The 16,703-nt window shown below is 41.4% G+C and overlaps 1 protein-coding gene across 1 annotated transcript in view; it reads right to left on the reverse strand.

Moving 5' to 3' along the window:
* The window catches only part of PDIA5 (protein disulfide isomerase family A, member 5), a 90,307-nt gene that overhangs the window by 22,322 nt on the left and 51,282 nt on the right, over positions 1 to 16,703 (reverse strand). Inside the window, exons 12-14 of the mRNA XM_009996222.1 lie at positions 8,488 to 8,558; positions 7,229 to 7,392; positions 4,530 to 4,660 (exon numbers count right to left, since the gene is read on the reverse strand). Coding sequence (XP_009994524.1) covers positions 4,530 to 4,660; positions 7,229 to 7,392; positions 8,488 to 8,558 — 366 coding nt within the window. The remainder of the gene's footprint in view (positions 1 to 4,529; positions 4,661 to 7,228; positions 7,393 to 8,487; positions 8,559 to 16,703) is intronic.

A 16,703-nucleotide genomic window follows, 5' to 3' on the forward strand; every position in this document is an offset into this window, starting at 1 on the left:
TCTTTGGAGGCAGCAATCTTCATCAAAAAATGATATGAATGTGTTTTCATGTGTTAATGTCTCATTCTTATGAGCCACAAATGGACAGCTTCTGTTTCAGAGCAAGAGTTAGTAGGGGGTATTATTAAGTCTTTTCTATTTGCAGAAAATCAGAACTCTAAAAAAACCCACAACAAAACCAAAATCAACAAACCAAAAAAACCCCCTTCAAAACAAAACAAAAAAACAACCATGTATTTCAAACTCCAGTGTTACTATTCCTAGAAACACAGCACTGCTGTTGTTAGAAGGCACTTCTGGAGACCATCTAGCCCAACTCCTCTCCTCAACAGAGTCAACTACAGCAGGTTGCTCAACACTGTGTCAAGTTGGGTTTGGAATATCTTCAAGGATGGAGACCCCACATAATCTCTGGTCAACCTGTTCCAGTGTTTAACCACCTCTACGCCGAAAAAAACCACCCATGTTTCCTCTTATGTTTAAACAAAATTTTTCTATGTTTCAATTTGTGCCCATTGTTTCTTGTCCTGTCCCTGGGCACTGCAGAGGAGAGTCTGGCTCTGTCTTCTTTACCCTCCTTGGTAGCCCAGAACTGGTCACAGCAATACAATTGTGCCTTGCCAGTGGTGAATGGAGGGGAAGGATCAGCTCCCTTGACCTGCTGGTGATGCTCTGCCTAACACAGTTGAGGATGCCCATCTATGGAGTCTGTGTCCCCAGAAAAAACCTAGTATAAGTTTGAGGAAGCATCGCCTAAGAGCAGCTAAAACTTGATAGTCACATCACCAAATTATGACATCAAAAAGGCATATTAAATCCCAGGGATGAACAAGGCAGAAGAGGAAACCATGTGAATTTTAGTTAGAGAATGTGATGGTCATTAATTTGGTATGGGTCTTTGCAATGACTCAACAAGAAATTCCACATAGGATACAAAGGGCTTCTCCCGACAGAAGTTTGGCTTACAAACACAATACACTCCTGAAGAATTATCTGCATTTCCCTATTTAATTGAAAAATACTTACTTAGCTTCAAGCACTTTTTTTTTTTCCTTAATTCAGTTTAGTAATACAGCAAAAACATCTCCAACTGAGAAGAAATGTTATTTACTGGAACTTTGTTGCCCTTTGTGATTCTGAATACTCATCACAACCAACTGCTTCTACTTTGCAGAGTTTTCAGTGCTATAGTAGGAGGAGGTTAAAATTTAATGCATTGGGAAAGTCAAATCTCAATTATCTGGGATAATGGAGTAGAAAGAGCACATTAAAGTAAAAATGCAGATAAAACACGTTCAGATATGAACAAACAGTGAGGACATAAGAGAAAGAAGAGTCAGTGTGTTGATCCCAGAAGAAGCACTGGTGCAAGCTGGTCAGTCCTGGATGCAGCATTTAATGCTGTGAGTCTTGAACAAGCTCTGGACACAGACCATAGACATGCAGCTATTGTACTTCTGGCCACAGCTGGTTAAGCACTGCAGTCTAACTGGGCTAGGCTCAATCTGTTCCTGTATATTTGGCTCATTTCCTGATTCGTTCCACATTCTCCCAAATCCTGGTCATACACATACCAGGATACGTGTGTACACCAAACCACACTCAGACCAGTTGTCTCCTCTCCCCATTTCTGAACAAAGACAAGCAATTACAAAAGAAAACCTGGGAGTACTTGATGGTATCCAGTACTCCAAGACCTCGTACTTCTCCCCATACTTCTCCTCATTTTTGCCCCAAGTCAGTACTGGGGACCTGCCTCCACTGCTGCCCCAAATCAGTCACAGTGCAGAGATGCCACTGGGAAGGAATGGGAATGTGAAATCTAGAACATTACTCTCTGAAGGTGTCACATCCACAGGAGTGTACTTTTTTCCCCAGCAACTTCAAGAGGTGTGATTCTGATTCTCAATTCTTAAAATATCCCACTTGCACCAGGAATAACCTTTATGCTTCAGCCACATTCAGGGTGATGGAGTAATGAGCTTCCCATCTTTTCTATGTGGATGTAGCAGCTTTCTCCTCTGGAGCTAAATCACTGTGAAGCACTGTTCAGCACCATTAGAGCACCATTCAGCTCAGTCCAGAGTTATTGGCATAGCAGCAGATTCACGGTTCTCCTATAGGTATTAAATAATTTGGACTGCAAGCTGCCACAGAAAAGCCAGATCTCATTTTAATTTTCATGTAAGATATAAATCTGTGGCCTTTGCCTAAAGGTTTGTGACTCTAGCTGAAAGCTTTACAAAGGTCTGAATATTCAACTTCCTGCTTTGAATTCTTTTGACAGATGAGAGATACATTTCTTAGCATAAATATTTATATATAAACATACTTTATATATGCATGTATACACACACCCCCAGTCTTAAAATATCTCAGCATATGTGTAAGTGTAACAAACACTGTCAAAGAGTCACAAGTAACTAGAGTAACATACTGTGAGTCTGAACTGACCTAAGATGTGGATCTGAATAGAAAGGGAAAATTATTTTAGATAATGGGGCCTGGCAATTTTAGCAGTGTTCCTCCTGCACTAAAATAAGGAAGTTAAGCCTAATTGGCAATGTAAGCTCCAAGAGGTCTCAAGATTGTGAAAATGGTAAACAAAAGCTAATCTATCAAATTTAGCAAGAGGCACATTATCACTGCAGAAAAATAACGTTGTTTGTACCGTTCTATTGCATTAATGATTATTTCACAGAAACCAGAGATTGAAAATATTCATCTGCTGCTTTCCCCTTCACCCAACAAAGGGCAGGCTCATTGCCTTCCCTTTGTGTGCCTACTTTCTGCTTTGCACACAGACACTTTCAAATTTAGAGAGAACAAATATGACAAATCAGACACAGTGCATGACCCACATACTGACAACACACCAGCAACACTGACTGTCTTAGGAGTCATGGCAAGGCCAGAACTGGTTCCTGTTAACACCTCTCTGTCCTGTATATAACTGGTCTCATGCAGCACTGTATCCAAAACAGTGGAAGAACAATGTGTCTGAAGGGCAGCTTCAAAGGACCCAACAGTCTTACATCATGCAAGCCTTGCTTTTACAACCTGGTCATACAGACAGGGCCAGAGTGAGCATTATTCACCCCTCCTGGTGTAAGGGTGTGAGTCAACCTGCAAACAACAGTATTGTAATTAGCTCATCAGGCAAATTGCCTCATGCTCTCAGCCCTGAGAGCTACATACTCATTGCACACAGCGTCTCTGCTTCAAACATGGCCTTAAAAAGACCAAGAATTTAACTGCCATAAAAAGATGCAGGTAAAAACCAAAAGGGAAATAAATCTCTCTCCTACAGAAAGTGACTTGTTGGGTGAAGAGAACTCAAGAATGGTGTACTCCTAAATCTTACCATTTCACGTGAAATCATTGGATTTTAAAGTTACAGTTTGCTCTTAACCAGTTGAGGTCCATGAATCAGAAATTCCTGGCACATGGGCAATTTTTTGTCAATTGGTAGTGGGAACTGGAGCTGAGAAGGGATTAAGTGTCCTTCCCTTTTCTTTTACAACCTTCCAGAAATCTCCCTTTTGAATTGCACCCCTCCCTTCTCCCAGATCCACCAGGTCTTTGTGGGAGCCCAAAAGCATTCATGTTTAATTTTCTAACAGAGAAGAAAAATAAAGGGCTGCCTAATCAAACATTAAGGACCTGAGCTTTTTTTTTTTCTCACTTTCTGGAAAATGCCTTCAGTTTAACAAGAACAAATTAATAACTGTTCCTCTGAAGGTAATCCATGAATTGCAGGGCTGGCCATGTGATGGGGAAGAATTTTTCTTGCACCTGGGAGTAGGGGGGCTGAGTCATGGTGCTAGAAGTTAATACTATGCAACATTAAGTGCCAGGATTGCCCTCTCCCTTTGACAGACCCCTCAAAATTTAAGAACCCATACCAAGTCCACCTGTCTCTCAGATAACAGAGGAGGTCCCTCCCATTTGCCTAATTTATAAAGGGTCTGATTCAAAAGTTCTCTAGAAATATTCTCAGGAGCTCCAAAAAGAAAGCATGCACGTGATGCATGCTAAACAATCTGGGAGGAGGAAGTTATGCTCATATTCCCAGTGGAGATTTAAATGTAGATTTATTACAGACAAAATTTATTCCATCAAAATTTGTTCTCAGCCTCTGGGGACTGATTCCTCCTACACCACTCCATTGATTTTTCTACTAAAGTGCTGCACGAATGAGTCAGGCTCTCCATGTCCATTGTGCTACTTATAAAGGATCACATTTTGTTATATGGACCAGAAAATGTAGCAGAGGAAAATAAATGTGGTGTGATTTTGTACCCATTTGGTGTCTGCAGTAACCTAACAACTTTTAAAATAAACCCTGTATACTCTTTTGTTTCCATTTATAAAGACACAAATGATGGTGCCAAGGATGGTCCCATGCAGTTACATTCAGAATCAAGCTCTTTATCCTTAAAAGTGTAGGGACAGCAAGGGAATTAATTCAGGCTTACATCAACCATAGGCTTTACAAAAACCCATCCCATATAAAGGTATTTACTCACATGGTGCATAGAACATGACAAGGGTGTGCTTCTTCTTCTTCAAGGACTCCCTGAAGTCTTCTCCAGCAAGGTGGATAACACTAGTCTGTTTTTCTTCCCATGCGGGCTCAGGTGGAGGTGGTGCTTCAGGGCTAGAAAAGAAAGGAAATTAGATTGGTCTGAAAATGTTTCTGGAAGCAGACAAAGGGACATCACATCCTGATCACAACTATCATGAGGCAACTGAGGTTGAACAATCCTTCAAGGTGCCTGTGCAGTAGAAAAACTTGCTCGATATTTCCAACACCAGATAGTAACAAAAAAGATGTAAGTTAATTTCTGTAACACAATAAAAATATAATTTAAGTGATTGTACTCAGGCATATGAGTAGGAATGAAGAATAAAGACTTCCTACATTGCATCCAGTATCTGAGTGGGAAGAATATTGCTCTTCTATCACTGTGTCATCCATAAGCATGAATTGAGAACAGCAAGCAGGTGGAATCAAAAGGCAACCAATATAGAACAGCATCTTCCATTCAAACATTCTTTTTGTACTCTTTATCGCTATCATGCAAACTTCTATAAAGAATTTCATGACCTTCTCTTGAATTCAGATATTAAAGCCAGGATGCAATAATCAGCATCGTTCCACTTCGAAGACTGGGGGTGACTGAACTGGAATATTTTACCTTGATAAAGAGAATGTCAGGTTTCAATTATGACTGCACATACTGACTAGATCAGAGCAATCCTGCACATCTAGAGCGCCTCTAACAAAACTTCTGCTATTCAGCAGCTCACAGATTTCTCTCAGACTCATTAAATTCATTCCTGCCGTATCTTAAATAGTGATTACTTACATAAAATCATCAGAATGGTGCCACACTATAAAGACCTTCATATGTCGCCTTGGTAATAAATTAGCTTTTCAGACTTTCCTGTCACTTTGAATGGCATCATTTTAAGTTCTATCAGGTACATAAAAACCAAGTAGATAAAAACTTGATTTTTAAAGTCCTACTCAAGGTCACTTGGTGGACATCCACCATATTTCTGTTGATACCAATTTGCTAGTTGTTAGCAAAATAATTAGGACAGCTGGTCTGAATTTTCACACAAACATGGTGTGAACTATCATCAATCAGAGTTACAGTCAGAGGTGTGACTTCATCTCACAGACATCCCCACACTGACCTGAAACAAGCTACACAGATACTGGTAACAACCTAGTGTGGTGGCAGAGACACCACAGACAGACTGGGGACCAGAGCCAAAACTCACATGGCTACAACTAGACCACTCAGTGGATAGGTTTTCACAGGATGTTCTTTATCTCCTGCCTGCAACCCAGATGCATCCCAGTTTCCCCCACCTTCCCTGTAGCTGTGACAAGTTTAGCCCAGGTCAGCAACAAGGATCTTAACTTGGTTGCATTTCTAGTTGTGGGAGCACCTAGCAGTCAAGAGTAGGAGACAAGAAGTCCAGGTTTCCCCTGTGCTGCTGACTACCTGAGGCTGCAGACAAGTTTTCCAGAGGCACACTGGGATCCAGAAGGGAATAAACACCCTTTTCCTCCTTCTCGTTGCATCTCACTTGCTAAATGTGTACGGGAACTGTAAACCTCAGTCTTTAACTCAATAAAAATTACATAGCAATCAAAGTATTCCAACAAACTGATGAAACTAGGATGGTGACTTAACACCCATTATTGACAAAGCAGCCTGAAGCCTGAGTACACAGGAAGGCCAAGACAGTACTGTGCCTACATGTAAAATACAGTTAAAACTTCCCAACATGCTACATACAAAGACAATGCCAGGCCACATCTATATATATATATATATTACCTGATTTGAAGCACTCAGAGATGTAACTTAAAAAGAAAAAAAACACACACTCAAAAAAACCACTACAACCCTAGAAACCCTAGAGCCTCCCCTCCTCCCACCAAATAAGAGGGGAAAAATTAAGATTGCATTCCTTATGCCAACTGCACTTAACAGTTAAATGATTTTAAAACTTCACAAAACACTGGCAGGTTTTTCTCACTTTGAATAATGCAGAAAATACATTAGGCTTACAGTACCTAAAGGAAATGCATATTTTATTCCAGAACACTTGAAGAGAGAATTGTACCACCAATTTACTTATTTGAAATGAAATTATTTTCATCATATCTCAAACTTAATTCTGCATATTTTAGCACACCACCCAAGGAAAGCTGGGAAGTGCAAACAAAGGTTCTGTTTCTGTTGGTCTCACTGGCTTTCGTTCAGCCCCATGTAGCTGCTATTCTAGATATTGGCTCTGAAATGCTGGAAAGAAAAAAGTACAATTGCAGAAATTCAGTTACTAACAGTGAAATCTGCTGCTTAGTATAAAGAGGGAACAACAAATGTTCTGTTATTTTTCAGAGACATTGCTATTCCTTCTTCACTGAGAGGCTTAGGGTATATTTGAAAAATATTTATTTTGGAAAAGAATTACCGGGACAACCATGAAAAAATCCCACAGCAAATAAAGGATGTTGTGCATTAGAGACCATAATTAACATACATGTTTGTACGGCTTTGAATACTGGGATTCAATTTGGTTTTGTTAGCAAGGGATTTGGGCAGCTGATGAAGCTAGGTTTAAGATTAACTTCCTCACCAGAGCAGCCTTCAGGAGCCAGTAACTGGGAACCTGAATACTACCTTGGACTCTCAAAACTTACTTCAGCAGCCAGTCGATGATCTTCTTCTTCGTTCTGAGGTGTGGCAGAGTGTATTTCTCCTCTCCATCCTTAAAATACTTCAGAGTAGGAAATCCTGAGATGTGGTATCTTTCTGCCAGCGCCTTGTTGACAGTAGCATCGACTGCTGCCAGGACACCTGGACTCTAAAACAGAGATCCCTAACTATAAATCCCAGCAACATACATACACCCCTTTGGCAGGCAACAATGGACTTGGGGGCAATCCCTCATGATCCAGGTGCCTTCACTTTCTCAGGTACTCAGCACAGACATATGGAAACAAGCAGAGGACTGATGTAAAAACCAGAAAGGACATCTCATGGACTAAATGTAACCAGTGTTACCTGTTCTCCTCCCATTTCTGACAGGATTCATAATTCACTTTATAATGTTTAAGAGATGTTCCCAGGAATGGCATTTCCTCCCACAAATCCCAATTTCTCTCAGAAGAAACAAGCATTGTTAAAGACAAGTTTGCTCCAAAACAAATACATCTTTCACTAACTTGCAGACATCTTTACAGGGACCACCTTTAAAGTCACACTTTCCCTAACTTGCAGACATCTTTACAGGGACCACCTTTAAAGTCACAGAAGAACACTTGTAAAGTTTGATTAATCTCATTTTTGTTTTTCTTATCTCCTCCTTCTTCTCCAACAGGTTCAAAGGGACTCTAGATGTCTCCACTGAAGATGCCTGAAGTATGGGGGTGACTAATCCTACTTCTCTTATTGCATGGCATACACAGCATGAGACTGAATCAATAACACTAATACTTATATTATTGGATCTCTCTTCTCCAGCCATGCTGATGGAGCACTTAAGGTGAAGCTAATGGAGTGATGCAACCATAAAACCAGGCTATTTGAAAAAGGGATCAACCTGCTTTTTTTTTCTTTATTTAATTAATAAATAAAAGCCCATGTTTCTTCACATTATATGCCTTTAAGTATGGGGGGGAAAAAATCCATTTTGGACTTGGTCATATTATGTATAAGGCCTACAGCAGAATACATAAACATTTTTCGATTTTGTTTTTGTTCAAGACAGAATGTTCTTTCTAAGACTTTGGCAGGGTTCATGCATTAGCGATGAGAAGCACACTCTGGAAGTACATTTTGAAGGGTCCTGTGGGAGGATGAGAACAGCTGAATTTGTTGTAGGGAGAAAAGTCACTTTTATTACTCCAGTTATTTATTACTGATTATTTGAAGGATATAATAAAGGAAATTAGCTTACATCACTGGCTGCATGGAGAAACTCTGCAGCTTTCTCATATTCTGGCTTCATTTTCTTACAGTGCCCACACCCTACCAAAAGAAAAAAAAAATCCAATTAAGTTGTGCACGCCACAGTTATTCATTGACCCATCTAGACATTATCAAAATCCAGAACCATGTGACAGAGATTTACTAGAATTTAGTATGTATTTTACTTAATTTATTTGTAAAACCTTAGTATGACTTAGGATCTTCACCAAAGTGGTCACTATGGTTTAAACAAATAATTTAATCTACTTAAAATAATAATAAAGGCCCTGAATTTGCATCCACACCTCTCTCCTCCCAGAAAGTACTATAAACATTACTTGTCAAGCCCATCGCTCTTGGGCGAGGCATAACCTCACCCATTTCAGTTTCCAAATCTTTATCTGCTTTAAAAAGAAACAACACTGGCCTTCACATGACTCCCTGACTTTAAGCGGAGACTTATACTAGCACAGCTTAAGCCAGCAATTAATTTGAATTAAACTGTGCTGATAATAAGCCCCACTTTACATTGGGGCAGCATGTCCCTCTAGCAAGTATTTGCAGTGATTTAATCACAGCAGTGTAATTACACCACCACGTATGTTCTCAACGTAAGCAGGACCTGTAAAGCTCAGATAATGGTGCTTTCTTGCTTGTGCGAGTTCTCCAGAGACCTGCCATTACTCCAGTGCTAAGTGCTGACATTACAATAAAGTAAAATGAATGCATGAGCAAGAAAAGCAGACTTAAAATACATTGACTGTAAAACTGCTTTCAGCTGGTACAACTGCTTGCAGGCAAGCTGAACTTGAAGGACCAGGTGAGGTTCCTGCCACGACATGAAGCTTTGCACTCGTGGCACGATGCTGGACCTGCAGGGGAGCACATTCCTTGCCCCTGCACAGCCCCTGCCATCACCCCCACGGGACCCCACTGTGGCCCCACAGGATCAGTGGGAAGTGACAGGGAGCTGAGCTTGGGCAGGGCAAGGGCCAACTCCTGCCCACAGACACAGAGCTGCAATAAGGCCCATCGCGCGGCACTCGCCTGCCCTGCTGCAGGGTCATCTCAACACAACCCCTCTTGTTTGCAGAAGCAGCCAGCTTTTCCTTTCTTCAGCTGCTGTTGTTGAAATGGGCACTTGAAAGTCCTGACTTTGCTGAGCTTTTGAGTGTCATAGCAGAAAACACAGCTAGAAAACTGCTTCAACACAGCTTCAGCAAAGGCCATTTCTGAGGAATATGGGCAACAGGGCTATGCTGTCTGAAAAAAGCCCAACAAAACTAAACCAAAACAAAATTAAGGACTCTGAATCTCAGGGCTGCCTTGATTCCCACTGTCAGATGGCTGCCAAAGCCAGCAGACACAAACTTAAGCCTGAACTCAACCAGTCCACTGTGGTTTATATCACACAAGTCAAAGGGTGTCCACAGCAAAGAAGTGACAGGACATCCAGGTGCAACTTCACCACAGCAAACAGGGACTTCAGCAGAGCTCCAACCACTGCAGCACACCATGAAATTATTTCAGGGCATGTTTATAGCACTCAGTGGATACATTTGAATGAAGATTGCAAATCCCACCTGAGAATTACAGCAAATACCCAAAAGGTTGATTCCAGACTGAGCTCCAGTTCAAATACCAGGCAAGGTCAATGCTGTTTAGTCATCTGCACAGTGATGCTTGCATTAAAAAGCCCCATGTCCTGCTTTTGAGCAAAACCAATGCTATAATGTGGTAGGAGCGGCAGAATAAGGGAATCTCAACAGGTTTTACACTGTGGTGGAAGCACATGTGAGCATGCTGGAAGCCTCAAGTGACAGCTTTAGAGGTGAACTCAGGAAGAAGACGGAAAAAAAGACTGAGGAAGAGTTACTCTCCGTACCACTAGTCTTGGCTGAGAGCATGAAAGAGGTTGGCAAAATTATTTATTTGCCACACACAGTAAACTTGCAGGCGTATGGCTTTGTGGAAGGAGCTAACCATTCCCTTTGACACCTGCCTGAGTTGATTTATTTCTCCTTTTAGGAGCAGGGAACTTTATTAATTTTGTGCTCTTCCTCACTTGAACCTTTCCAAATTAGTTAGCTCAAATTTGTACAAAACCAACAAATTTTTGCAGGGTTAACTTCACCTTGGTGGGCTTTACACACATGTCCTCCACCCAAAGCAAGCTTCATATCATGCTGTAGATACAGTACCTACACAATCTACACTATGTTTCACAATCATTAATCTTAGATCTGATCATCCAAAAAGCAATAAACAACCTGAGTTTTCACAAACCTATACAGAGATAAAAATATAACACAAACAAATGAAGCACTTTGCCCAGGAAATAATAATAAAAAAAATCCAAATAATTTGAAATTCGTGTAAGTAATGTTTTGGACAGAGATATCCAGGCTATCAAATGGCACTATTCTGGGTTCTGTCAGGAACATCACATAGACACAGCACTACTGGCTGCCACAAAGCTAACTCACTCATGCTTAAAATAAAGGGGGAGCAGGATCAGGTCTTTAAAGACATATTTAAATGCAAACTGAAGTCCTCAAATCTTTATCATGCAATGCTTGTTCTACCCCTGACAGAGGACAGCATAGACATGACAGCCTGGAAAAAAAGCCATCACATAAAACTGAATCTGAAAGAGGGACAATGAATCTCAAGAGTTTCTCCCACAATAAATGATGCTTCTCTGGCCACCTTTATGAGAATTTTGCTATTGCATGCTACCGTCTGCTTCCACCTCCAGAAAAGGGGACATACAGATTAGAAGTCAGACCTACACACTGCAAATCAATTCATCACTCCCATGACTATTTATCCTACCTTTCAATAATCCTGTGAGGATTGCCATTAAATTCTCAAGGCCAATGAAAAAGTCATTTAAATGAATTCCAAGGTCACTGCCTCTGCTTGGATTGTTACAATAGGTTGTTCAGCACTGGCTTTATCACTCTGCACTAAGATCTTCCAGTTTTAGATGTTTTCTGTTCATAAAATGAATGGGAAAATAACAATAACCCTACAGGCTCTTAGCCCAGATGCTCCAATGTGCTGCACAAGGTCTGCTGGGACAGTGAAAGGACAGGTCTGCAGCGGGAATCTTTGATAGACGTGCTCTTACAAAGACACACTCTTGTGTCAACTGTATACTGACATTAAAACTATAAGACTAAGCAGAGGAAGCAACCTGTTTAATCCCAGGTGAGAAAGAAGAGAGAGGTCACAGCCAACAAAAGGATGCCCTGCAGCCTTCTTGGTACACTGAAACCCTCTGAGCCTCTTTGGGTCATGGCTGGTGGAAACACCTAAAGGACTTTTAAGTGTCTGCACAAGAGCACTCCCATAGCTTCAGTCGTTTCTCACAGAAGACAAGTAGCTCCCCTGGAGGTGTAAGTCAGTGGTACTCTCCATCTGGCAGCAGAAACCAGTCTGGGATACATTGCCTGGCTCTGCTGAACAGTTCTGGACAACTCCTTTGACATTGCTACACCTCATCTCGTTACTCTTCACAAAAGCAGGCTCAGGCTGCAAGGGCCAAGGCTTGAATGGAAAAGAGCACACAGACTAAGTGTAAAGAAGGAGTGCTACAAGTCAGGAAAAATAAGTCTTACAAAGCTTACAAAAAATTGGTGCTAGGACCACAAGTGCAAGACAGACCCTTGCTAAGCACTTTTTAAATGTCCCTAACTGAAGCAAGCACTATATTTTCTCCGTTTATAATCAGTCTCCTGATTTGCACTGCACAGAGTGACAAAGAGCTTCTGCCTTCACTGCAGTCACTGTCACACAGTTTAGCTCAGCTGCACTCCCAGAATGACAACAATCACAGGTCCTCACATTGCCCCAGCACAAAGAAGTCACTTACCTCCAGAATTCCACTGCAGGGCAGAGGAAAACACTCACTCAGCACTTCATCCTTCCCAGAGTGTGCCTGCATGCATGGGCAGAGGCAAAGGCCACACACAGACAGAGCGATGCTAACATGCAAGGGTGAGCAGCACACAGACAAAGGGAAGGTTAACACATGTATTTATTTTTTTTTCCCCCAAGTATCAGTATTTGTTTACAGCAGCTTGTTTGGCACCATGGCAAAGACTCAATATAGAGGACAATTGCTCCAAACGTTTTCAGAAGTGAACTAACACTAATACTTCTACTGTTAAAACCCAAGTTTTGCCTGCAGATGACAGGCAGCAAACCAGCCCAAAAGCCCCAGCTAAGCTCCTGTATATGCTGTTGTAGTGCTGTCCCCAGAGCGTAAATCTGTATTTCTCTCTGTCACTCACTGTTTGCTTCTTTCAGGTTATTATGGCTACAAAAATAAACACCATGCTTTTAGTCATGTCCTCTCATTTCAAGACAACATTGTCTGAGGATCTGCCATGTATGTGACAAGCAGGAGATAAAAGCCACCATCCAGGCGGTTGTGGACAAGGAATTTTTTACATGAAGAACCCTTGAGATAAATTAAATTGCAAACCAAGATTTTAAAGAATCATTACATTTCTGCCATCCACAGACTGCTTGAGTACTGTTATTGCATACCAGCTATTTATTATATCATGCCAGCTCTACATCCGTCTATAGATGCACACCAAGAATACCTTCAACAGTCTGATGAGAAAACATTTGAAGTACAAAGCACATCCTGCTTACAGCAAGCACATCACTGACAGTTCATACTATACCTATGGAAGACTGTGACCTCTCAACACAGCAGAATATCCAGCCCTTATGTGCCCTGTTAGCTTTTAACATGGAGTTAGGTTATAGTTGGACTCGATGATCTTAAAGGTCGTTTCCAACTAGAACAATTCTGTGATTCTGTATATACAAAAGCAAGAGTATGCACATGAGGGAGGGGAGACACAATCTCTGGAGACAGGGCAAGGATACATACAAGTCCCAGCCCTCTTATCACCTATGCAAGAACACTAATGTGCTCTCTTCTCCTATGGAAATCTTTAACAAACAAGGATTTCTTACATGTCATGTAAAAGAGTAGCTCTAAGGTTTGATACAAGGCAGATTACAGTTCTTTCACGGGTATAGGAGAGAATAAACTACAACAGCTGCAGATTCCTTTGCATAATTTAGCTGTCTGCATTGCAGACATCTGATGGGAAATCATCCACAAATTTGGCAGGGAGGAAGGATGACAAAAGTAGCTGTTTCTCCCCATAATCACAGGTATGAATTTGCAACCGTGTTGGTTGCATGTTCATTTAGTAGTTATAATGGTCACAGCTATCATGTCATGCCCAGATCTCCAGTTTTGTGCTTTAAAAACCATAATTTAAAAATAGCACTTTATGAAGGATCAAGAGCTCAAGAAATTTCATGCATCTTTTCCCCTCTGGGTAATTACTCTCCCCAAACTATCCATTTCCGTCTCTCGAGCATCACTGCCCAACCAGGTAAAATTCCAACTACTTAAAGATGTTTCAAGGCTTGATGCTTTCTTATAAGATCAGGAGGAGCAGCTCGAACATCTTTAATGTGATACCAAATTCAAATTTTCAACAGCTAGCAATGTGTGCATGCACACAAAAACCCAGAACCCCCCCACTGCACTGCTGTACTTTTAAAGGTAGGTTTGCTTTGACCAAGTATTAAATTGCTTAAGGATCAGTGATGACCAAACAGCTTTATGGCTTTACAAAAGACAAAGCCTGTGAAAGGTCAGTCTGGAAATGACCCTGAGGAACTAGAAATATAGAATTAGAAGGAAAACACTCCAGCAGTTTGGATTATTGCAGTCATGGTACATTTACGTGGCTGCAGCCCAACGGCTCGGCTGCGTGGGCTGCACAGTTCATCCCAGTGACAGGAGAGGAGTACTGCTCGTTCCCACTGTTATCACCATCTCACTGGCATTACCACAAACGCATAGTGCAGTCAATCTGTGCAACCAATGAGCTGTGGAAATCCAATCCTAGCGTGTGCACAGAGAAGAAAGTGCCTGCCTGCTTCTAGCTGCTCTTCACTGTGAAGTCAGGGCACAATAGGACTAAAAATTGGTCACCCCTTCTCCTACCTATGTGACTTGTTGAGGCAGTAGGGACCCCACTCCAGCTACCATCTCTCTCGGGAGTACCTCATGCATGTGCTGCAGAGAACACACGGCAGACACAGGTGTCCCTGGGAGAAAGCTTCAGGGCATTGGGAAGAACACAGTAGCACAGTGTCGGCACTACCAAATGATTCAGTCAGACAGCAACCAACTCCTGATCAGGACAGAGGAGAAGGCCAACACACCACATGAACTGACACCTGCTTGCTACATGGGGGTGCACACTGAGCGAGCCAAGCCTCACCTCCCTGCTTGATCACCTTCATTACAGAGGTGAAAGCATTTAAAACTCACATCTTGGTCATCTTTTGTGTGCTGGCATAACTGTTTCCCCCACAGCATCACTGAAACTGCTCAGCAGAAGATTCATAACAGCTTGAGAAGGTTACAGTACAAGCTCAGATTATTTTTTAAAAAGACAATCAGATACTGCATTACATAAGTTATATCAGATCAAACTGAGAAGAGAGCTTAAACAAACGTATGCCCCTGGGAACCCTGTCTGCATCCATGCTGTATTCACAGCTCTGTCTCACAGACCTTGGCAGGGGAAGATTCAGCACAGAGGGGCTGAACCACCAGGTCCTGCAGGCTGCCTCCTTGGGATTTAGAAGACGACAGTTCTGATGAACAGCATAACACAAGCTTCTGTCTTCATTTCTGGTCATGCTGAGCATATCTTGACGTAAAAGCTCAAGGGAAAGGGTGAATATCCTCCAAGTCCACCGGCTGCTACCTCCCAGGGGTCCCTGAGAGTTAAGCAGGGAGAGAGATTTCTGTTCTATTTTGCCCTCATTTACCGTTCCACTTGGGTGGGATAAGAAGTGAAGGAAGGTGAATCAGCTGGCATTGGGAGATATAAATTACACTTCCTACACCAGCTTGAAGGAACATGGCCCTGAGTAGGTGTTGAAAATTTATCTTCCCCTATTCAAATGTGAAAGAGACACAACAACATGGCTGCCTTAAGGCAAAATTGTTTAGAGTATGAAAAATACCACCAGAAGGTTTCCTTCTCAATTAAACCATAATTATTCCACATCCAAAAAAGATTTCCCCCCTTTCTCCACTGTCAGATTATCAACAAAACTTTGCTTTGGAGAGGGAAGAGAAGTTGCACTGCTTTCTCTCACACTCTTATAGAAGATCTTATACTTTGGAAATCCAATTAAAATGTTTGAGAACAGAGGCTAGATGAAATAGCTTTGAATGCCCAGCTTAGGAAAATAGCATAGCAAGCAAATAATTTTATAGGATTTAATTTGTATAAAACAGCAGCAAAAGCAATGTAATGCAAAGGCATTTTCCTAAGAAGGGTATATCCAAAAGCCCTTAAGCTTAAGGGACAGGGGTGTTAAAGCCAATGGTGACAGTGGCTATTACTGTGAAGACACCTATAAAAGTCAAATATCAAGAAGAGAGACCATGCAGAATGCTCACTTCTTGTTTAAAATCAGACCAGAAGTGTTTTCCAGCTGAGATACATTCACCAACTTTGGAGAATTGTGCTGGGATGCTTGTTAACCACAAGCAGTCAGGATCCCAGAAGACACACCTTCATCATGAGCACACCACCTCTGTATCAAAGCAATAGATTAATTAATTAGTAACTCAGAAAGACAGCATCACTTGCCAACTCACTATCTGAAAGGGCATTAAGGAGCATACAGGCAGGCAAGCAATCTTTCACTGTAGTTTTCTCTGTTCATTATTTGCCCTTTAAGTAAGTTCTCTACCCTTTACAGAATAGTAACAATTGAAGCCATAAAGTATTTAGAAAGATAAACTTGATAATGAAAACTCTAATGGTAATGATTCAAGTAGCAGGGATCTGTAAGGCACTTTCCAAAGGAGAGTCTTGCACTATGTATTAAACTTATCCAGGCAAGGAAATAAATTTATTTCAGAAGAAATAATCCTGGTGCTTATTTCTTAAAGCTAACAGTTTCTACTGTTAACCCATCATTAGAGGCAAGCAAAGGTAACCTATAAACATAAGTTATGCTTCACTTCTATTAGAACTTACCACACAAGCATCATGGGCATCATGGGCTTACACGTATGCTGGAACACAGCTTGTGGGAGAAGAGTCACCCATTCCACACACTCAGTTGTGGACT

The sequence above is a fragment of the Chaetura pelagica genome, unplaced genomic scaffold, assembly GCF_000747805.2.
Source record: "Chaetura pelagica isolate M959 unplaced genomic scaffold, ChaPel_1.0 scaffold3, whole genome shotgun sequence".
NCBI classification, from domain to species: Eukaryota; Metazoa; Chordata; class Aves; order Apodiformes; family Apodidae; genus Chaetura; species Chaetura pelagica.